The sequence below is a fragment of the Apostichopus japonicus genome, chromosome 1 (genome assembly GCF_037975245.1).
Source record: "Apostichopus japonicus isolate 1M-3 chromosome 1, ASM3797524v1, whole genome shotgun sequence".
NCBI classification, from domain to species: Eukaryota; Metazoa; Echinodermata; class Holothuroidea; order Aspidochirotida; family Stichopodidae; genus Apostichopus; species Apostichopus japonicus.
The window spans coordinates 9,589,113-9,612,600 of NC_092561.1; the positions used below are offsets into that span (position 1 = coordinate 9,589,113).

The 23,488-nt window shown below is 37.9% G+C and overlaps 3 protein-coding genes across 17 annotated transcripts in view; all 3 read left to right on the plus strand.

Moving 5' to 3' along the window:
* The window catches only part of LOC139966802 (neuron navigator 2-like), a 312,370-nt gene extending 294,754 nt beyond the window's left edge, over positions 1 to 17,616 (plus strand). For 12 of the 15 annotated variants that reach the window (XM_071970227.1, XM_071970208.1, XM_071970168.1 and 9 more), the window contains 13 exons: positions 1,123 to 1,283; positions 1,822 to 1,972; positions 2,581 to 2,710; positions 3,151 to 3,198; positions 3,515 to 3,615; positions 5,194 to 5,295; positions 5,423 to 5,591; positions 5,950 to 6,121; positions 6,837 to 6,947; positions 7,405 to 7,578; positions 8,047 to 8,362; positions 9,152 to 9,352; positions 13,427 to 17,616. In XM_071970227.1, the coding sequence (XP_071826328.1) occupies positions 1,123 to 1,283; positions 1,822 to 1,972; positions 2,581 to 2,710; positions 3,151 to 3,198; positions 3,515 to 3,615; positions 5,194 to 5,295; positions 5,423 to 5,591; positions 5,950 to 6,121; positions 6,837 to 6,947; positions 7,405 to 7,578; positions 8,047 to 8,362; positions 9,152 to 9,352; positions 13,427 to 13,555 (1,965 nt within the window). In that variant the 3' untranslated portion in view covers positions 13,556 to 17,616. Of the gene's footprint in view, positions 1 to 1,122; positions 1,284 to 1,821; positions 1,973 to 2,580; positions 2,711 to 3,150; positions 3,199 to 3,514; positions 3,616 to 5,193; positions 5,296 to 5,422; positions 5,592 to 5,949; positions 6,122 to 6,836; positions 6,948 to 7,404; positions 7,579 to 8,046; positions 8,363 to 9,151; positions 9,353 to 10,219; positions 10,248 to 11,382; positions 11,472 to 13,426 lie in introns of those variants that run through there. The other 3 variants (XM_071970193.1, XM_071970184.1, XM_071970200.1) reach the window with 3 other exon arrangements.
* The window catches only part of LOC139966892 (ras-related protein Rab-21-like), a 178,118-nt gene that overhangs the window by 97,207 nt on the left and 57,423 nt on the right, over positions 1 to 23,488 (plus strand). The window lies entirely within an intron of this gene.
* Positions 22,512 to 23,488, plus strand: part of LOC139966796 (metallophosphoesterase MPPED2-like) — a 36,451-nt gene continuing 35,474 nt past the window's right edge. The window contains exon 1 of the mRNA XM_071970160.1: positions 22,512 to 22,882. Coding sequence (XP_071826261.1) covers positions 22,872 to 22,882 — 11 coding nt within the window. The 5' untranslated portion in view covers positions 22,512 to 22,871. The remainder of the gene's footprint in view (positions 22,883 to 23,488) is intronic.

Consider the following 23,488-nt stretch of genomic DNA (forward strand, 5'->3'; position numbering starts at 1 on the left):
TGAAATTTGCAAAACTTGAAAAAAAGATGCCCCCCTGTCAAGTAATGCTTCCAAGACAAACTCATCTGACAGAAGCTGGTCTAGAATTTCACAATTTTAGCCACGCACTTTTAAAAACCAAAAAAAATATGTCCCAGTGCCTTAAAAACATCTACTGGCTAAAATCAAGTTCCCAATGGCATTTTCCTGAGTTACAAGACAAATCTGTTTCTGTACGGGCTTACGAGAGCAGCCCCATAATACTGGTTGCTGATAGTAAGCAGTGATACGTACAGATTATTACTGTATATTTTGGTACATAAGTCATGTGGATTCTTTGAACCGACGACTGTTTACAGACTCGCCAAGTATTTAAGTTCCTAATGTCTACCGACAGGGAACTGCAAGCACCTTTTCTTTCTCTACCCACGGGACGACAAACTTCGCTGGTAATTTGGCCAGTAGAAAGCACAAGTTTAGAGGCCTGATGATAATGTACAGACATAGACTGTCAGAAACAGGAAACTACGCCATGTTAATTAGTGATTTATTCTTGCATTTCGAATGGGACTATCAGGAAGTTCAGAACTAATAATATCAACAAAGTTCCATCTGCAACGCTCCCAAATTGCTAATGACTTGCACTAGTGTAACTTCCAACAATAGCTTGATTTGTCTTTGTGAGTTAATGAGCTGTTAGGGTGGCAGTAAATGTATTTGGCCATTTGTTTGTGAATTATTTTGACTTAATTTGTGTGTGGGGGGGGGGAAGGGGGAGGAGGGGGTGTGGCAGAGGGGTTTTTTCTATATGGGATAATCACATACACTCCCTCTCACACTTCTGTAGACTTCCTCCGTGGTATTCATCTCTCTATATTTCATTTTCTCTCTTATCAAAATGTGAACATGTCTCTGGGAAGTTTTTGTCTCTGTTCTTTAAACAATTCTGTGGTGGCGATGAAAGGATAATCAGCAGTGGTGTGGGGAGGGGGGGGATAAACATGGCACACTCCAGACGGTCTGGGGGTACCCCTGGTTGTTACCTGTGATTTTTATTTTGTTTGTCACTTTTTTCCTGTGTGTTTTTTTGTTCCAACTTCCGAACTTTAAGTTAACAACATTTTTTTCTCTCTCCATTTTCAGATTCGTAGCTCCTTCAGATCAGCTTTCGGTCGCAAGAAGAAGGCCAGTGGAACCACGACAGATGTAGAAGACTTGGATAACAGCATGACGTTTGTCAACGATAGCTTGTTGGACGCCACGCCACCTCCGAGCCAGATGAAGCAGTCCGCTTCCACATCAGCGTAAGTAGATGCTAATTTATTCGGATGAACTTTGAGATGGTTACGGATCAACAGTCATATGAATCTGTAGTTTACATGATGTCTGCCAAGGTTTGATAAAAAGATTGCCAATTACCGCCAGTTGAATCAAAGTTGTTTATATCTTTCATAAATGTAAACCTGACTGGGGATGCATTTATTTATTTATTTATTTATGATTTTATTTTATTTATTTATTTTATTTATGTTTTTATTTTTATTTATCTATTTATCTATCTATGTATCTATCTGTTTATCTATCTATTTATCTATCTATCATATATTAAACATAACTGGAACTGTATAAAGTTCCCTCTGAAAGTATAAACTTGCAAATTTAAATCTATGTTGGTGACTCCAAATCTTGTTTTGTTTTAATGTTTTGTTTTTTTAATTTAATGATTTTGTTTTTTCAAAATCTGATGATTTTGCTGGAATTTTTTTTCCAGTTGGAATGTTATTATTATTATGGTAGCTATAAGATGTTTATGATTCTCTCTTTCTCTCTTCTCGCCTTTAGAATATATGATTCCGAGCAATCCGAGGAAACAATCACAACCCTGAGGCGGCAGCTGAGAGATAAGGAAGGAAAGTTAACAGATATTAAATTAGAGGCCTTGACGTCACAACACCAGTTAGACCAGATGCAAGAAGTGATGAATAAAATGAAGGTTAGTAAAGTCCACAATACTGAGGATAGGTTCATAGAAAGGTAGTATGAGTATAATATTAAAGATAGGTGCAGGGAAAAGTGTACCATTAACACTGTAAATGTTAGTATGGGAACAATACTCAGAAAGAAACACGAAATGTTAGTATGATCATGAGGGTTAGTAAAATCCACAATACTGAGGATAGATACAAAGAACTGGAGTATGACAATAATACTGAAGATAGATGCAGGGAACAGTGTACCATTGACACTGTAAATGTTAGTATGGGAACAATACTCAAAAACATACACAAAAATGATAGTATTTTAATACAGTATCATGAGGGTTAGTTAGTATATCATCAGTACTGAGATGCTAGTTACAGCAAAAGTGGTCTGAAGGCGATAATTGATAGTAGAAATGGGAAAAATTACTTAAAAGTGAGATAAATAATACCCAATATTAATATCACAAATCTTAGTATCAGAACAATACTGAGAATAATGAGAATTATATATAGTACTGTAACATAAAGCTATTGGATTATTAATATATTATAAGTTTCAAGCCATAATTCATACTATTTTTGTGATTACTAGTCCTGATATTTTCTCCTCCTTTCACAGAACGAGATGATGGTCCTGAAGCAGGAGAACGAGAGATTGCAGCGACAGGTCCACACACGTAAAGATAACTCATCCTTAAACTCTCTCAATTCAACAGGGTCTTCAAAGCGCCTTAGTAGAGATTCCTTAGGTAAGTCAATACATTTTGCAATCGTTTCCTCATTTCTCTTACTACCAACCGAAACTTGACCTTCCTAAAGGTGGAAAAATATTGTATAGTCTCGCACTGTGCATTTGCTTAAGATTTACGACTGAGCAAGAATTTGCCCGGTTTACATCACAGCGGCTAAAAATTGATTACAAATTTATAACTCTGCTTTAAATGTTGCTGTTATATGTGTTAATGTCATTCCTTGCACACTTAATATATTTTTGATTGTATTATATTATTTTGCATTGTATTATATAATATATATATTATAGCTTATATTATATATATAGATATATATTATATTATGGTATTATATTATATAATATTATATTATATTAATTATATTATATTATATATATTTATATACATTCCTGATAAACTATAATATTGTTACACATAATTTTCTTTTTCTTCCATAGATCGGCATCGATTAAGTCTCAATTCAGATCATGGTAGTGGAAGTTTAGGTGAGTCAGACATATAAATAGGGATGCATGGAGTTGGGGGTATTTTTGGGGACGGTGGGGGGGTGGGGGAGTGGGGGAGTGTCTTCTACACATTTTTTGCCTTGGAATTTTGAATCAGTGCCCCTGCTCCTTTCAACTAATTCCAAACCTGAAAAAATTACAGCAACAACAACAACAAACATTTGTTATAAAGAGTACTGTGAAACAATGAAACTTGCCAAACAAAGAAAGAGAATTAAGGCAAAAAGAATAACAGTGATAGGTGACATAAGACAAAGGAGCAACATTATAACATGATCATCATTCTATTCCGCAGACATTTTAATCGACGATAATTCCGGCATGACGAGTAACTCTCAGCGGATAGTCGTCACGGTCGTCATGGGGAATACGTCGTCGTCCGAGGGGGATAAAGAGGTAAGGAGAGGATTCCAAACAGATACATGTGGCATTATTCAAATATCCATGCATACCTTGCCAAACTAATGTTGACAATCTTTTGACAAAGGAAAATCAAATTTGGTTTTGGTTTGGTCATCCAGCCCCATTTACTGGCCCTGATTTTCGACTCATAACATCTAGTTGAGCTGTCGATTATTTTGAACTTGATTCTGAGACGAAATAAATCCAGGAACTCTGTGATTCTACTTTCATGTAGTGTATTACTATAACTTGAAATTTTAATGAAAGAGAGTAGTAACTCTTTCACTAAATTTATTACTTTATTATGAAATAACTCCCAAAAATAATCGCCTGGATCATGCAAAAAAACAGATCAAAATTGAGGAGTCTGTGTTAGGTTATGAAATGCGAGTTGGTTAAGATAGTCTGCAGGCAGGGAACATGGACAGGCTGCCGTAAATGTCACACCGTTGATGGTAATCTTGCCTGCCGGTCTGTCCTCCATCCCAGAGATGTTGTTTAGATTGTCTGTCAGGTAGTAGTTGTGTGTGACTGGCTTGGGGGCAATTTTTATCACATCTTCTTAGAAACTCAAAACTCTGCCTAGCTTATCTGTACAATGGGTAATTATCAACAGATGACTGTGTCATGTTGACCTCGGGTCACATGAATGTGTTTCAAATGGGTAGCTGTTGCTATGTCGATTGTCAAGATAAAGAGATACCAGACAGATGACTCACACCTCTGGCACTTCCAGGCAGAGCAGCCGATCCATTACAGTGCTCTCTGAGGGGGCTGACTGATTCTCATCTGCGTGATTTACGACCAGCCTTTCAGCCATGATTCAAAAAAATTAATATCTTTCCTCCATTTTTTTTTTTTTTTTGAACCTGGGAACATTTTTTTTATCATTTTAGAACCCACCCCCCCCCTTTACTGAGTTTTGCATGGCACCCAGGAGTTTACTTTAATACTATCTGGAGAATTAACTAAGTGTCAGAATTTCTTAAGGAATCCCAGTTTTGCAAGAGTTGCTGATAAATAATTCTACAGGACTGCTGTGCTGTTTTGACAGGGAATTTGATAACAGTTTTAAGGACAAAGATAATAATATAAAAATGTAATACTATTTTAACAACACCCTGGGTTACATCAAGATGTAAACAAACAGTCATAGAGGATTAAGTTACTGTTTGAATGACTTATGTGACTTTGTGGAATACAGAGGGTTCTTTTTAGCATTTTGACAGAAACAACTGTTTTGGATATGAAACCGCATTTCTATCCAAGAATTTATCCCGACAGACGATGATGGAAGTTTTACCACATTCTCAGATACTGGTGGCAAACTGAATTAATTTAAAGCCAATGACAGAACAGCATCATGTTTTTACCCAGCATGCATTGCTGTGAACGATGCATTGGCAGCTATTTGTATCAGTTTTCATATCGTTTCTTCTTTTCTTTTTTTTGGAGGGGAAATGAAGGGGAGAGGGAGGAGCCTGATGCATGTATATCTTAAGTATTGTTGAGCCAAATTATTCTCATGTTTATTCATCATTTTCCCTCATGTTTATTCATTATTTTATGCAGGCATCTAATGGCAAATTAACAGAGGTAATGATCGGTACCATTGGCATCAGCAGTAAGACCAACTGGGATGCACTCGACAGTGTCGTAAGGAGAATATTTAAGGTGAGAAAGAAAATACTGAAAAAATGCCGAATTTAATCGTACGGACGGTCACTCCTTATATCTAAATTGTAAGAGGTCGATAGATCTTAATTCTAGTCGTTAAGTTAATTTTTTTTTTCCCTTCCAGGAATATGTTCTTAGAATCGATCCAATGACAAACCTGGGTCTCAGTGCAGAGAGTGTACACCATTACATCGTAGGAGAGATCTCGCGGACGAAGGACGCAGACCCTCCAGAGTTACTCCCCTGCGGATACCTCGTAGGAGATAAAACATCTATCACAATAGCATTGAAAGGTAAGTTGGGGAGGGGATAAATGTCAGCATATGGGTGGTGTAAAAGAGGTCACACAGGTGAGGGCCAGTAGGAATGATATACTATGTGTAGGTTTGGAGAGTGGGGGTAGAACTGTGAGGGTGGGGACCTAGAACTGTGAGGGTGGCAAGTTGGCAATATGCCAAGTCCACTCATCCCCTGCCCCACCCTCTTCTTCCCCTACCTAGAACAAATTCTTTGTTCAGCCATCAATCTTATTTCTCATTACTAACATATTGATTGATATTCCTCCTTAAGTACTGCCACAAAGTAGCCTAATAGGAAAGTTACTTGTTCGATCAAGAAATGATTTCACTGTTTGTTTCATATTCGCTACAGATTACAAGAACAACAGCTGCGATGCCCTGGTATTTGAAACCCTGGTCCCCAAGCCAATCCTTCAGAGGTATATATCGCTACTGCTGGAACACAAGAGGATTATTCTCTGCGGACCCAGTGGTACGGGCAAGACATACCTGGCCCAGAAGTTAGCCGAACACATAGTACAAAGGTAAGTTAGCCAACACATAGTACAGAGGTAGGCTAGCCAAACACATAGTACAAAGGTCAGTTAGCCAAACACATAGTAAAAGGTAGGCTAGCCGAACACATAGTACAAAGGTAGGCTAGCCAAACACATAGTACAAAGGTAGGCTAGCCAAACACATAGTACAAAGGTAAGTTAGCCAAACACATAGTACAAAGGTAGGCTAGCCAAACACATAGTACAAAGGTAAGCTAGCCAAACACATAGTACAAAGGTAAGCTAGCCAAACACATAGTACAAAGGTAAGCTAGCCAAACACATAGTACAAAGGTAAGCTAGCCGAACACATAGTACAAAGGTAGGCTAGCCAAACACATAGTACAAAGGTAGGCTAGCCGAACACATAGTACAAAGGTAGGCTAGCCAAACACATAGTACAAAGGTAAGTTAGCCAAACACATAGTACAAAGGTAGGCTAGCCGAACATTTAGTACAGAGTTAGGCTAGCAAAACACATAGTACAAAGGTAAGTTACCGAACACATAGTGCAAAAGTAGGCTATATTCAAATTGCCATTGATATGAAGGGGGTATGCAGTTCTTCGAGTTAAGGAATCTGCTTCCTGCCTTCTTATGTGTGCTTGATAAACAGATTATTTTACCTTTATTTGTTTCAGTCATAAGTACCATTGCAGTTTTATCACTAGATTACCCTACTTTTGTCATTACCTTTTCCTTAGGAGCGGTAAAGAACCGAACGAGGGTAACATCGCCACCTTCAACGTGGATCATAAATCCGGAAAGGATCTGCGTCAGTATCTTACACACATTGCCGATCAATGCGAAACAAAGTGAGTGGCCAGAATTTCTCTTCCTTTTTTCCCGTTTGGAGCAAAATCTAAATTGCTCTTCAGAAGTACTGTAACATGTCTATATATTCTCTGTTGTCTCTGTTGAGTCCTAATGCCATCAGAAAACTTTTTTTTTTGTTTATTTATTCTTGTTAGGGTTAAGATAAGATTTCCTCAAAATGTGCATGAGGATTAACTTTTGAAGTACAACACTATTAAAAAGTTATTTTGAGTTATTTTGACTGATCAATATAGAGCTTGAAAGTGTTTAATTTACAACCAATGAAACAACTTGTTTCCAAGGTAACTGTCCTCTTCCTACTAGTCATATGCAGGTTCTGAGGTAGTAACATTTTGCTTGGTTTTATTTGTTCTTAATAGATTTGAATAATAGATTTGAAAAAGAAAAGAAAATTAATTTCTCTCTTTTTACCCCCCCCCCTTTTTTTCTCTGCAGTGCCTTAGATTTGCCAACAGTAATTATCCTTGACAACCTGCACCATGCGGGTTCCCTCGGGGAGATATTCACGGGGTTCCTGAGCTATAAGTACCACAAGTGTCCTTACATCATCGGTACCATGAACCAGGCCACTTGTCAGTCCACCAATCTGCAACTTCACCATAATTTCAGGTAACACTTGTTGGCACTATTAAAAAGGAGCAAAAATTTTTTTTAAAAAGGATTATATTATTGTTTTGTGTTTGTGGTGGTTTAGACTAAGTAGTTCAGAAATTTCGTAGTTTGGTTGCTATGTCAACAAGGATTATGATGATGTAATCCGGCCAGTTTTTTCCCTGAAAATTTGAAGCAACATGAAGTGAAATGTGCTCTTGGTATGTTCCAATGGTTTTTTCTTTCCGCGGAAATAAAAGTCTTGAATCTTAAACAAAGGGTTACCCGAGAGAGCCGTTTGGTGAAAAGCCATCAGATGTGGTTGTTGTGACCACAATATTTCGTTAGCAATTCAAAAAACAAGAATTACCTTATTTTTCAATGCTTCATGGGTTTGGCAAATTGACAATCATAAGCACAAGAAAGCTTGGTGTTCGGTAAAGTGTTCATTCTTTGAAAATGTTTTCTTCTCCCCTCTCCTCATAGGTGGGTGCTTTGTGCCAATCACATGGAACCAGTGAAAGGGTTTCTAGGGAGGTACCTGAGGAGGAAGCTGATCGAGACGGAGGTCAAACACAACACCAGGAACAACGACCTGAATAAAGTCATCGAGTGGATGCCAAAGGTCTGGCAGCACCTGAATAAATTCCTGGAGACGCACAACTCTTCCGACGTCACCATCGGCCCCCGGCTGTTCTTGCAGTGCCCCATCGACTTACCAGGGTCTCAGGTCTGGTTCACAGACCTGTGGAACTACTCCATCGTGCCTTACTTGCTGGAAGCTGTAAGAGAGGGTTTGCAGGTACGAATAAAAGTTCCAACCTATACAGGAGGGGTCAAGGATCAGATCGAGACCATCTCTACAACTCTCACATTCCCGCCCCCCCCACCCCTCCCAAACCCCTTTTAGAAGTCTTTATTTTTTCTTAATATCTTATGAAACATGGGAATGTGTTATTCTTTATCTCATATTTCCTCTGTGCCACTGTATTGATCTTAGATTCTGGGAATGTATATCCTCCTTCCCTACCCCCTTCCCCCACCTCCTGCCTTGTAATCAGGTCTGCATCTTTGCAAGTGGGTAAAGGGGGGGAGGTTTAGATTATTATATTATATATTAGAAAATTTCACATGCATGGTTGCAATTGATTGAAAAGTGGTTATGTTGGAATGAGTTTCTTCCCAAGGATCAAGGGTCCATCACTGTAAGCGACACCTTTCAAAGCTGCATGCTGGTTTTCATTCTAAATTTTGCAAATATATTTTTTCTTACATGATCATATTGTCTAGCATATTATTAATAACAATAGTTTCCTTGTTGTCATTAAAGTTGAAATAAAAAAATTAACATTTGATGTCGTACAAAGTCGTGAGAAGCACATTTGACTTGATTTCCTTTCACTTAGACTATGTTTTTTGTGCAAGAATTCTGTTATTTTAGTTAATGAGAGTTGTTCTCGTTCTATACAGTCACTTTTGTTCATTCTATGTAGCTAATCACCTTGGTGACGATGCACAACCTCATAAATTGTTGTATTGTGTCTCACTCTCCCTGTCCAAACTTGTTAATCTATTTTGTTTATATCTGTAGCTCTACGGCCGCAAAGCATCATGGGAGGATCCGTCGGACTGGGTGTTTGAGTCTTACCCGTGGACCTCGTCAGGCAGCCAGGAGACCTGGCCCTCACTCCTCAAACTAAGACCAGAGGATATCGGCTTTGACGGTTACAAGGTGCAGGGTACTAACAGTAAATCAACAAAACCTCAGGGAGAGGTTGAGGGCGACCCACTGGTAAGTAACTTAAAGCCTGCCCTCGGTGAAGGGGATCGTTAGTGTTACTACAGGATAGATAACCATGGGTCTGTACATTTGGGAATAAGAAAGTTTTTGGGCAGTTTTGTTGATAATGAGAGGTGAGTAATTTCTATAGCAGAATAGGGGCTTTACCTCCATTGCCTCTCTTCTCCCAGGTGTATAAATGGGGACTTGGGAGGTAACTTGTAAATATAGTTGTTTGCGCCGGTTTGTGACTGCACCCTATGGGAAGTCCCCCGGGGGACACATGGTTGTGATGCACTGTGGTGCCCCAGGAGAGATTGATTGAATTGTGCACACTTTAGTGTGTAGGTGTGACATGTTACCAATGACCAGGGTTAAGTTGTTAAGTCGTGTGAGAGGGCCTTGGCCCTGAACAAGACTGTAAACCTAAAATTATAAATTATAATTATTATATAAAAGGGCATAGAGGTGAATTAGGACGGATAGGTGGGGGGGGGGGGGGGGGTGTAGGTGTAATGGAGTATAAGTGTGTATGCCAGATGTGTGTGTGTGGTGGTTCAGACTCGTTTTAACTGAGAGTAACTAACATAACCTAACTTACGATAAGTGTTGTAACATGCCTGTGTGGTAGAATCGTTACAGCTTAATCCTTACGGTTTTCAGTAGCTGTTTAGACAGTGTCAGGGGTTGTTGCACGACATCTGCCAGTAGTCTGCCTGTGGTAACCGTAGTAACGGCTTGCTTCTCAATGCACTGTATTACATACCAGATCCTCTGGTTTGACCTGTTTTTGGACCTCTTTGCTCCACTGACATTATTAGAATGTTGATGTCAAATGAAGCACTCTTTACTTTCCTTGTTTTTGATCAATTTTTGTAGAGTCCGATATTTGTCTGACCGAGCCGAGGTAATTATCTACAAAATGAATTGAAACCAAAAAATCAGAGGAAGGGTTGCACTGAATCGCTTTATAGCTTGCACAGAAGTTTTGAACAGTGGCGTAACTGTAGAAGGATAACAACCCCCCTTACCCCCTCTCTACTCCTGACCCACACCATTTGAACTCTGGCCTCCTTGACCTTCCTATCCCTTAACTACCAAATATTTTTTAATTTTTCCATATCTTTCTCTTGCTTCCTTTGTAATGATCGCCAAACAAATTTCCAAAAAAAAATACCACCATCGTTTTAGCAAAATTGTTAAAATGACTGGAGCATGTCCACTTTAGCTGGGCGGATCCGCTCACCTTCATACCAAAACATCTTGTTACGCCACTGTCACGGATGACTGCTCATGCCAAGTATGGCTAAATAAAGCAAAAACAAACAATATGGCTGCAGTTTGGACACAAAAAAAAAACAAGGCAAAAGTTGAAGGTGAGAGAGAGATACAAGACCTTTCCTCTCTCATCTGATGTTTTTGCTTTGAGGTTGGTGTCATGGATCATTAGTAGAAAATAATTAGCAAAAGGTTAAGGGATCTATTTACCTTTGCTGGACACTTTTTTTTCTCTCTTTAATATGAGGATATCTACTCCTTGCATTTATATATACATATAACAACCTCATGGGTGCTTTGTATTTAGTAGTGTCAATTCACAGGTTATATATATATATCAAATAAAACAAAATTTCCAAATATTTAATCTGCTTTTTACACCAGCTTTATTAGTTACATACTAACTTTATTTACACCCTAGTCTTGTATTATCTCATATGTTATCCTCCATCCTCATGTATTTGTAGTACGGTAGGGAGGAAAAATATCAGACTCACCCGATTACGCTTTTCTTCCGACTCTAATAAACTAATCGAATCGCCGTAATTTTTCACAGGTGATTTTATTTTAAAGTTTGCTTTCGTCCCTCAAGTTATTACATATCTATATAGCATCCCCATCCCCAAGATGTTTAGTTAATAAAGATATCTTTCTCACCACTCGGCCGATATCTAAAACCCTCCCCCCCCCCCAATATTATATTTTTTGGGGGTTTGCTGGTTTGAGGAGAGGGGTTTATTTCTCATCCTCTTCATTCTCACCAGCTGAGCATGTTAATGCATCTTCAGGAGGCGTCGGGTTACTCCAGTCCGCATAGTTGTGACAGTCCCACTATGTGATCGTATCGTCATCGGTAGGTTAGCATCTTCGGATGACCTCAAAAATCGGGTCGAAAGTCTCCTTTCGTCTGAGCATGCTTTTCGTTTCTTCTGCTTGAGAATTCCCCCCCTGGATGTTCCCACCCCTCCCCCTCCCTGTTTTGGTGCATCGGTTCTTCTCAAGGTCGTTTAAATTAACCTGTTTTGTGCCTCTTCCTGTCCGCTTTTCCCTGCTTCATCTGTAAGATTTGGAAAGATCTGCCTACCTCCACCACCTCAACACACTCTGTCTCTCTCTTCTCTCTCATATCATTTCTCTTACTAGAATTTTCCTTGATGGTCATTCGTGACATTGCTTTAATAATATTTATCACATTTTGGTGATGCATGTGGATGTTATAAAACAAAAAAACTTTGGATTTGGATTATTCATTTCAAACATTTTCAAACATTTTACAAGTCTACAAGAATCACCTGGCACATATTGTCTACTGGGTAGGCGGCAAGCAGAGACGGATCCAAAGAGCAATATTAACTTCAAAATATTGATTACCTTGTCGGTCATTATTTCATATTTTTTAATTAGTCTTTTTTATAATTCTATGATAATATTTTCTGCTGAATACTTGCATCATTCTTCTAAAGGTTTCATGTCGCATTTTGCCTCTTAATAGATAATATGTTTTACTGCAGGGGTTCTCAATTAAATTGCAACAACGGCCAGAGAAAAATAAAACACTGGTTGGGACCAAAGGGGCCCGATGGAATCAGAGATTTCACTTTACCTTCAAGGGGTGCTCCTAGCCTGGAGCTTAAGGGTGTGATAGGTTTGTGACTTTCTTTAATGGTGAGATTGAAATCTATCAAGAGCCAGAGTCGGCCCACAGGGCCCACTGGCCACTTATTGAGAACCCCTGCTTTACTGGTTACATGTGTTTTTGTTCAATTAACTGGATTGGCATGGTTGTAATTGCTTTCATAAATGGTCACTTGTTGTTTCAACCCAAAAGTTAAAAATTGCTGAACATTTTTCACATAAGCAATTTTGGAATATTCACACATTTCCAGACAATCGATGCCAAAGAATGTCGTCTCAAAGGATGAAGCGTAATTGTAAAAATGAGGGTAAAAAAGCTTCAACCAAAATTGATCAGTTTTTATGGCTTTTACATCATACATTGTACTATTGTTGCATATGAGCAGAAGTAAGCAGTTATGTGTAGATGTCGATGTATAATGCTTGATGTGTTGTGCAAACGGTGAGTGAAGGAGGTATATTTATATCAGTTGCTTCTTCGTCTGCACAATTTTCCAAAAAAAAACATGTTTTCAATTTTGTATTTCATTGTGCAGTTTAGTGTCCTTTCATCAAGTTTTCTGTTTGTAATGTAATGTAAATAAAATCTTATATAGCGCACTACGCGCGATGCATATGTGCGCTTTACAAACAATCTAGAATATACAATAACAAAAAAAAGTAAATACATAAAACAGTAAATACATATACAGATATATTCAGGAATATGAGATCGAATATGATTAAAAGCACTTGTGAAGAGTAAAGCGATAAAACAGATTGACTACAAAATCTACAAATTGAATGCTTAAAAGTGAAAATTGCAATTGAAGCTAGAACCTAAAAAAACCCAACATGTCAGAACATCATAAAATCAAAAAAATCCTAGAAACCATCATTATAGTGCTCTTGAAAGAGATGTGTTTTCAGGTGTGACTTGAAGGAAGTGAAGTCTGTGGTCATGCGAATTCCGGGAGGCAGCTCGTTCCATAGATCAGGTACGGCGACCGAGAATGCTGTAGGGCCATTGTGCTTCTTGTTATTGGTGTTGCGAGGAACGAGAGTGAACGGCTTAGTGCGAAGGGCGCGTTTATCATTCGTTTCATTAATTCAGACCTTTTTCAGTACTAATTATGCAACTTCTCGTCGTCAGTTTTAAGATGTTTCTTTCTCTCATTCCATCTTCATCTTTAGTTTGATATGCTGATGAGATTACAAGAGGCAACCAACTTCTCCAACCCCCAGAGCTGTGACAGTGACACCAACAGCCTGGACAGCTGTGGAAACAGCACAGAAGACCTGCTGGTAGAGTCTGTCATATGATTGGTCAATGAAATGGACGATGTAGATTCCGATAGGTCCAGGAAGTCACATGACCACAAGATTCGGTCTACGAGGGGAAAAAAGTCGTGAGCTCGATCGCGCCAGATTGAACTTTGTCGATGAAAGTTATCATGGTTCTACCAGCAGAAAATGATTACATCTGGACAAGTCGACAACCGGAAATATTAGAAGCTCATTTTATATTTAATACACTGTGTATTCATAGGCCACAGAAAAAAAGTAAACAGAAAGATACAACATATAACTTTGATCTTCAAAAAAATAATCGTTAGTATGAAATGAAGCTTGAACACGAGAAAAGTTGCAAACTCGTTCCAAGATCGTGATGAGAACTACAATAAGAACAGAATGATTGCCATAAAAAAATATGGTATTAAAGAGGTATTTGGAAAGAGAGAAGGAAGGGTGGGGGGGGGGGGGGTGTGAGGTGGGTAGTTATTGGATCTCTTGTAGACAGGGGACATGCAATTATCATGTTGGCCACATATTTTTTAGTACATATACCAACTATGAAAAAATTGATAATTATCCATATCTAGTCCAAAATATGTCCAAGTGATTCCTGGAAAAAAAAGTAAACAGCAATAAATTGCCAGTCAAATGAAAGAGTCAAAAACTCTAATTTGTCTGAGTCAAAAGTTACTTCTCCAAGACTTGATTCAGTCTCGAATCAATTTAAAAAATTTGTAATTTTTTTTTTTTCTTGATGAAAATGGATCTACAAGATTATTGAAAGAAACTGGAGAATACATTTATTACTCTCGCATCTGTTTTCATACAAAATAATAAATTGAAGGTTGACTCCATTGAAGGATGAAGGCCAGTTTCTTAGTATCAAAGCCGATTGGTGCTTTTAATGATCATAAACTATGCAATTCCTATGGCACCAGAGCATTTCCTTGAGGTCACAAACTTTCTGTTTTTTTAGTTTATCTTTTGCACCAGTCATGGATTACTATTACTTAACAGCCATATGTTGCGAAGGCCATTTTCTCTCAGCTGGTGCCAAACACATTTTTGCATTCGTCAATCACTTTAGAGGATGAAAAATCATCTGTATTACCCCCCCCCCCCAACCACCCCTCCCACCAGTGGAGGTAAACACCTAAAGATTTGTCAGATATGATCAAACCTGCTCTCTCTGGTGTTACTTCCTCCTTCAGGGCATATCCACCTGATAGGGACATTTGATTGTCTGCTTAGGCCCTCTGACAACAAAACATACTCGGAAATGGTCACACAATAATCAGCAAGATATCTTTTCAGGCATCAATAACAATAAAACTTTCAGTGATTAATTTGAAAAACATCTTGATTTTCAGCTAGTTTGTTTTAACCGTAGAGAAAGGTTTAAGAGATATGAAACATTTGAATGCAAGCAATTTCTGTGTGACTAACACGATTCATAATAATCGTAGAGACTGAGTACAACCACAGCAGGTATGTGACACTGAATGGTAAATAGTATAATATATATATATATATATACTGCTTATAATTGAAGTGTAATACTTGATTTGTAAACCTTCCATTTCATAACACAGTTTAATATCAATGTTATTAGCCGTCGTCTCTTACATACCGGAGGGTTCCTCAATATGTCTGTTTTACCTAATAGGTTTGTTTCTTACCTGTACACAGTGAACTCATATTCTCTTTATTATATTATCATAGAGATATAACCTATTGTGGCATTTGTGTCCGCATCATATATATAGATATACATACAGTACCACAGTCATTTGTACCACAGCAGTCTGTGTAATGTGTACTTTTCTTCTGGGGCATAACCATCTGTTATACTGTAGGATCTTTTGGTATCAATGAGGGATTGGATGGTCATTCACTTCACTGTATGAGGAGGCATCAGTAGTCAACATGTGAGAAATTTATTTGGTGAAAGTCATGTGACCTGCATGAAAGGGTCATCAGGGGAAAGTCATGTGACCTGTATGTAAGGGTCATCAGGTGAAAGTCATATGACCTGCATGTAAGGGTCATCAGGTGACAGTCATGTGACCTGTATGTAAGGGTCATAAGATGAAAGTCATGTGACATGTAAGGGTCATCAGGTGGCAGTCATGTGACCTGTATGTAAGGGTCATCAGATAGAAGTCATGTGACCTGTATGTAAGGTTCATCAGGTGAAAGTCATGTGACCTGTATGTAAGGGTCATCATGTGAAAGTCATGTGACCCTCTCATGCATATCTATGCATATTGTTTTGTATTTGGATTTGATCTTTTCTGTTAAATTACCATATTGCGTATCAGTTGTTTTTTTCTGCATGTAGAGGTTCTTTCGGGTGGGTCGTACACAAATCTCCGATCGCCAGACACATAGTCGACGGGCGACCTTCTTTCTTTTGAGTTCTTTATAATCAAGGCTGCCGACTCAGTGAGCATGCCCAAAGAACTTGCATCGATTTTGCTTTTTTTTAAGGAACTGAAATGTGCAATCGAGAGGTTATGTTTTATTACGTTGCTGCAATGTTTTATGTATTATATCAATGTTGAAAATCACTCTCTTACGAGCTGCAAATATTTTATGTTGCATGGAATCAGTCAACGATTTTGTTTTCCTAGAATTTTAAATGGACAATTTTTTTTTTGTACAGTAATTAATTAGTGAATGTTTCTTAAATCATATGGAACAACTTTTTTCCTTTTTCCTTTTTTTAGACTTCACTTGCTTGAACTGCTGTTTGATTTAGGTCGACATGGTTTGAATTGTTTTTATACAAATTCTTAACAACATTTGAAATATTCTCATCATCTTGTCTCCATTAAAAACGATGATTGTTTTTGTCAGCAAACATTTAAATGGATGAAAAAAAAAAGTCTTTGCGTTTTCATAGATTTAAAAGCAATACGGTGTAAAAAACCATATTTGTATGAGAGCAGTTTTAATTCCATAAGAGATTTGAAGAGTTGTTTTATAGAGTTTTGACATCAGAATGGAAGTAATTTAATACTATAGCGGGTTCCAAGGATGGTGTCGTTCCAACACCACGTAAAAAAAAAAAAAATTGGAAAGAAAAAATAAAAACCGTGCGAAATGAGCTTCCATCAATTAAAAAATATAGAATACAAGAAACATATCTTGAAAGTCTTTGCTCAAATTTTTCATTTATGAACTAGTTACTGGGTATGTCTGGATATTATTTTTTTCCCCCAATAAAGGGAACGAACGGGTAGGGGCAATAATTGTCAAACATTCATACGACAATAATACAGTTTGCCAGATTGCATCTTAAACCTTCAGTCCTAAAAAGGCTCTTAAAATATACTAGAATATTACTTTGACCATGTAGGCATTAATAAAAGAATTAAAAAATTATTTAATCAAATCTTTCCATCGAGGGGACAGCAGAAGCTACATAGAAACCAAATTTTTTTTTTTTTTTTTTTTACATCTATAGTTGGTCATTTTTCCCAATCTCAAGCCTTTTGTCGGACTAATCACAAAAAAATATCTGATTAAATATCATTAATAATAACCAGTATTCTTAACCACTCGAAATCCAAATTCATTTTCGAAGAGTTTATTCCAAATAAAAGGTCTGGTGATTTTAAGGTATTACTTTCCATGCTTTGTTTGTTTGGGGGTTGGGGAGGGGAGAGGGGGCTTGAGAGACTAAAGGGGAGCATAAGTTCTCCTACTAATTTACATATTTGTTTCTCTCATTCTGTCTCTTCTGCAAACAATCATTCTTTCAATCTGCTGAATAGCCAAGTGGTTGGGTATCTGAACTAAAGGGATAGAGAGGAAAAAAGTTTTTTAAACAATGTCACCAATATCCCTTTCCTTTTTTGGGGGGGGAGGGGGGATTTATATACTTTGGTACAATCAGGTCATTTTTTATAGGGGATGTCATTTAGAGGACAGTCCTGTAAATTTAGAGTACTTTTGTATGATTGTATTTGTTTACAAGTTTAGATGTAAATAAAACAGTATTTATTGCCTGTGCCATTTTGAAATTTGTCTTACATCATGTACAGTCATAGAAAAGAGAAATATATAGTTTCTTGGGAATTCAACTGGAATTTGTTTTTTTCTTCTTTTCTTTATTTATTTAATCGTTTCCTTGCCGAATGCAAAAGGAATCTATGCGATAGTGATGGTGTGCGTGTGTGTGTGTGTGGCGCAGCTTGTGAACACGATATCTCAAGAGGTATGAGGGATCTCATACTTGGCATGCAGATACCCCATATTGAGTACAAGAACCTTATTGTTTTGGTGGAGGTCAAAGGTCATTTGAGGTCACCAGAGCTCCAACTGTTAAAACCTTGTAAACTTATCTTTGGTAGTGTAACCCTGAGGGATCTATAGTATGTGGATCCCCATGGACTTCTGAAGAATTTTCAAACATTCCTCCCTTTCTACTCCTTCCCCCCTCCCCCCACCACCCCCCCCCCCTTCACAGCTTTCCCTCCTCTATACATTTACTGCTCAACCACTTAAAATGGATCATATCCAGTTGACAGTGCAGCAATGCTACTGGAAATTTTCTGATTTTCTTTCGATCAATACCACATCCTCCTAGCATTTTCAATTGCGAAGATATGACGTTTTGAAATTTGTAGATAATTTAAGAGAGCATTTAAAAATGTCTTGTCTTTCAGACAACAGGGTGGAATCTGTTTCTCTTCAATGTATGGTGTAGATTGTGTGCCCCAGTATATATATATATATATCCCTTACGAGAATAGTCGAAAGGTTAGTGTATGTGACAAAAAACTTCTTATTAAACTGTTGAGAAACATTCCCTGAAGGTTCAGGGAGGTGTAGGTGTTTATAGTCATAAGCGAGAGAAACCTTACCCTTGGCAGTTATTGCAACAAATTGTGACTACCCCTGGCACCAGGCGCATAGCCAAGGGGAGCATATTTGTTTTGTTTGTTTTTATGATATCGCTAGTAATTTCAAAAGAGAAAAAGCTAAGATGCAACTTACAAGGCCTAGGAAGTGCCATTTCCAGCGATCTGGGAGGCATTTTCAGCCAAAATTTTCGCGCCAACTCATGGTGGCGCTACGCTTAGATAGTTTGCAATGCCGTATCTACGGCTCTGATAGTTTGCCTACAGTTTCGCCCCTCCCTTGGCAAATTCCTCGCTATGTGCTTGCCTGGCACCTTGAAGAAACATGAAAACTGTCGGAGAAAAATATGCCTTATCACTTATTATATATTGCAACAAAGTGTTAAACTCAATAAAACACACACAGAAGACATACATCAGTTAAGTAGGTGTGCACAAGCACTTCACTGAATTTCGAATTTTAATGGATGTAATATGAGAAAGACAAAGGAGAAAAACCCTATCCTAATAAAATATTAAGGATGGGAGAAACGTCCTTTGAGAATCCAGAAGATGCATGATGTACAGGTAAGTGCAACAAAAGTTGAACAGTTTTCATAGTGTATAATCTGCTCTCCCTCACATCATTTCCATGTAAACCAGAGGTTCCCTAACTGGGGTGCATGAACCCGCAGGGGTGCGTAAGTCCATCCCAGGGGGTTCGTGAGACGTTTCTGAAAGTCAAAACTAGAGTACTTTTTGTTGAACTAAAATCTGATATATAATTTAGTAATGTACAAAAGTCGTACCTATCGACAAACTCTTTTCGCGTTCCATACGCATATGTTGCCATAGTAGTACCGTACCGTGCATGTGATAAATAACTGAATTATGAAACAGACACAGGATGCATGACTTTGGTGAAGTTGATGTACGCATGACAGTACGTTGTAAAGATAAAGAGCTGATCTGATCTTGAAGTTTCCAAATAAATATTTGTTTATCTCTTGTTTTTTCATTACAATATTCATGCATTACACTACGAACTTGATCTTTTACGAACCACTGTTATGAGTATTAAGAATGACCCAGATCATGTCTCGAAAAGTTGGGGGTTCGTGGACAACTCTGGCATCCACAAGGGGTTCGTGGGAGGATAAAGTTAGGCAAACCCTGATCTAAACTATACTTTGTGATTGGTCAAGTATATTCAACTGGGTGGTATTATAGTCGTTGCTAACACTTCATTCAAAATTTCATCAGGATCAGGGTATGAAAATGATGATTCATCCGTTACTGAATATTTTACCAATTAGTATACACTCCGTTGTGAAGTAGCCTTCCATGTTACATACAGCTGTTTTCATTTTATAGTTAAGTGTGTGCGCAAAGTGTGTGAATTTACATCGTTTCAAATAGTGTGTTGGCTTTTCAATGAATGATGCACTATACATTTTCTATCCACAACAAGTGATATGTCAATTTTATTGATTGTAAAACCCTAGCTTAATATGTTTATTTTCAATGTTTTGGGCCGGAGCTCATATTTTCCCTTGTAAACTTCTCCAATTTGGGGTTTACTTTAGAGGTGGCCTTGCAAGGTTTTAGCTATCACACCATTTAAAAGTGGAGTGTGTACAGCCAGAAATCTATACAATTCATGCAGTGCTCTAAGTGTCACAAGTTTTGCGTTGCTAAGGGAAAACAACTCGTGTTGTCCATTTGCTTCTCTTGTCTATGTATATTGTGTGCAGTCTTGAAAAGCTACGTGCCTAACAGTTGCCGTTTCGATTCTTTGAGAGAAATTACTCCAAATGGCCGGTTTTGGTGTTGACAATTGCGATAAACATTGGAAAAAATATACCACTAAGCAAGATTCCATTGTTTGCGTAGCTTCGCTAGGAATTGTGATCTATAGCTATGAGATCAGACATATTAATGTTAAGTACAAATTCAAGGAGTATTTATAAAATTTAAGTACTACAGTGTAACACGTCACATGACCCTCTTTAGTTGGTTTAGTATTTATTTATTGATATTGCACGTCTCCTCCAACATGCGTCACATTTGCCGAGCTCAATGGTTGGTACGCTTTCCATACCATGTAGGACTATACCATTTGGTAATAAGTTGGCATACGTAAGGGATCTCAGTCGTTTTCTCAAACATGATTGGTACTATATAGATTTATTGGTAAATATTACTAGACACATAAAGAGGTGGTTTAAAATTGTTAATATCACCCGACTACCAACACGACGCACAACATACAACGTTCAGTATAACGACTGTGAGATTCTACACAAATACGATACAGACGAAACAAATGTTAGAAACACCCCTCTCGTAATAGTGGAATATGCCGGTAGACATGAAAAGTTGATCCCACTTTCTTACCGTGTCCTCATTGACATAGTCGGTCCAGGTTAAATTGTAATCCAATGACTGCTCGATTACTACTACCAAACCTAAAGTTAATAAGTCTAGGCCCAAATTATAGCACGCTTTAATTGTTAGAAGTTTTCAAAAAATACTTTCCTTCAGGTCTTTACTCTCGAAATTGTTCTCAGACATTTTTAAGGAACACACAAGATGACTGAATGTCCCAATGAGGTAAATCTCCTCGAAGGTATCATAAAAAACAGTTTAAAAATTTTGACCAAAGGTGACCATAATGATTTGAATATCTAGCATATTTGGGCCAATACAACATACCTTTAAGACTAGTGTGACGTTATATGGCAATGGCATGCAGGTTTCTGAGTCTGTACCCGGCATTGGTTTCCAGCATATATTGTTATCTATACTATTATACTCGGCCTGGTGGATTTGTACTCAGATTTTCAATAGAAGAATAGTAACAAATTCAAAAGTTTGTAATCTTTAGTCATGCTTAAAGTCTTGAACTCCTGCTAACGTGCTCCTTTTTCAAGTATTTCAATTGGCAATTGGTTTGTATTCCTCAATCTAAACGGTTGAATTGTTGGGAAAAGGAATGAATTAACGTCAACCCAGGGGTGTCGATCCGTTTATTGGACTGGAAGAGTAAGCTTACATGAATGCACATACACTTGATCAGAACCATACACAAATTGAATGTAAGATGTATCTCCTTCTACTCCCCACCCTACTCCCCTACCCACAAATGAGTCCAGTGTTGTAGGATGTAACGGGTACTTCAGGGGGGCAGGAGGTAGAAAACTGCATGGTGGCCAGTTTGGGAATCTTCCCAAGAAGAATTTACATTTGTAGATGCTACTGTGGCCCAGGCGGATTAGCTTATCTCAGCATTTTGACTACTTTATCTGAAACTTTAGCCCTTGTCCTTAACGTTTTGACAGTTTTTCGGAATCTCATCTTTTTTTCCCTCTAAATTACATCCTACAATTAAACCGAAATTGCTCATTTTTATCCCAAAGTTTTATTATTTCAGTTTTCAAATGTCCATTTCTTACACTTTTTTCTCAGGCTAGATGACAAGTCACTTGTCATTTAGCCTTTGAAGAAGATCCTACTAGGATCGAAACGTCAGGCCAACTTACTTTTACACATTCTCCTACACAGGCTCTCTAGTGGATAATTAGTTTGCTAACAGTTTTATTTTATTTTGATTTTTTTTTTCTCGACATTACGAAGTGAAAATTCCCTTCCCACTCAAATAAAGCAAGCCGTATTCCTGGAAAAGATGTCTTGCTCACTTAAATCATACGATACGCAAGATTTGTAATACTAAATCCTAACAAATGCTTGCTTGTTTTAACAGCATTTTATGTCTTACAACCTTTTTGCAACCATAACCTTTCCACGTAACTACCTACGCGCGAAGTCGCAAATGTACGTATCCGGTTGGGCATGGCAAGCAAATTACAATGAATCGGACATGCCTAGTACTGTGGCCCAAACCGGACAGTAGACATAAAGTAAAAAATATTTTTGTCAACTTTTTATCACAAGTCATGATTTTGTAAGAAGAAAACGTGACAGTTTTAAACCTGAAGTTAACCTTTTATCTCGAAATTTCAACTTTTAGTCTCTAAATTCGGATTGAAATGCTATTTCACATGTCCCTTCTGGGCCACCGTGGAAAGTAAGATGCCGCATATGCGCTGCATGTTTAAATGCAATATTTTATTAAAGACCAAGCTTGACATGCATATTTTGAGGACTTGCAGGTCATTGTCGTTGCTGCACTTACAATGAACAAGGATAACGCTACTTCGTAATCTTCGACATTTAATTTCACTTCAGGATCGTAAAGAACGTTAAGTGTGTACGTTTACGCGAAGTTATCGCTAAAATTTTGTTAATCAAGTGTGAGGATTGTAAAGCACCGTGGATGGTCAGATCATCTGTAGTGGATAGCTGCCAAGGAAGTTATGCTCACGCTGCACACCGGGTGGTATATAATAACACTGGAGGAATAATTTACAGGCAGTTGAACGCTCTCGAACAAGGATACACGTACGCTTATAATAAGTTCACCTGCTGAAAAGACAATGTCGTTTCGGTAAGCTAAATTTTAGTAATAAATATTGTAGCCCCAGTAACGACTGATTCTAAAGTGTGCGCGTATATCCGATTAGGCTATACCATCTGCAAAGTAGCCTATTCCATAGGTTCTAGTTATATTGTACCGTAGCGCGCCAGTTTGTAGGTGGGACCAGGCCGTGCCTAACTGGTTAGGTGGACTTGACCTTTAGGCTTTAGTTTTACGAGACTTGAAGTTGAAACTACTGATAGACTAGCCTAGGCTTCACAAATTTTCAGTAATGTTACATTAAATTAGAACACAGAAAAGACCTAAGTAAGGTTAGCTATAAAGAAAAGTTGCGGTTTACTATAAGTCTAAATAACATTTTGCCCTCGACCTTAACTTTAAGTTAACCTAGCCTAGGCCTAACTTTATTTAGAAATCTAGCAGTAGCAGTATCACATTTAAGATTGGAGTTAAGTATTAATACAGTCTACAATTAAGAGCACATTTTAGCAGCTTAAATTGATTAATCAGCTTTTGCAAAAGCAACAGAAAACAGATAGAATTTAGAAAGTACTTGCCTACCAACTAAAATAACATATATTGCCATTATTGGCTGATAGGCCCTATGGTTTCTCA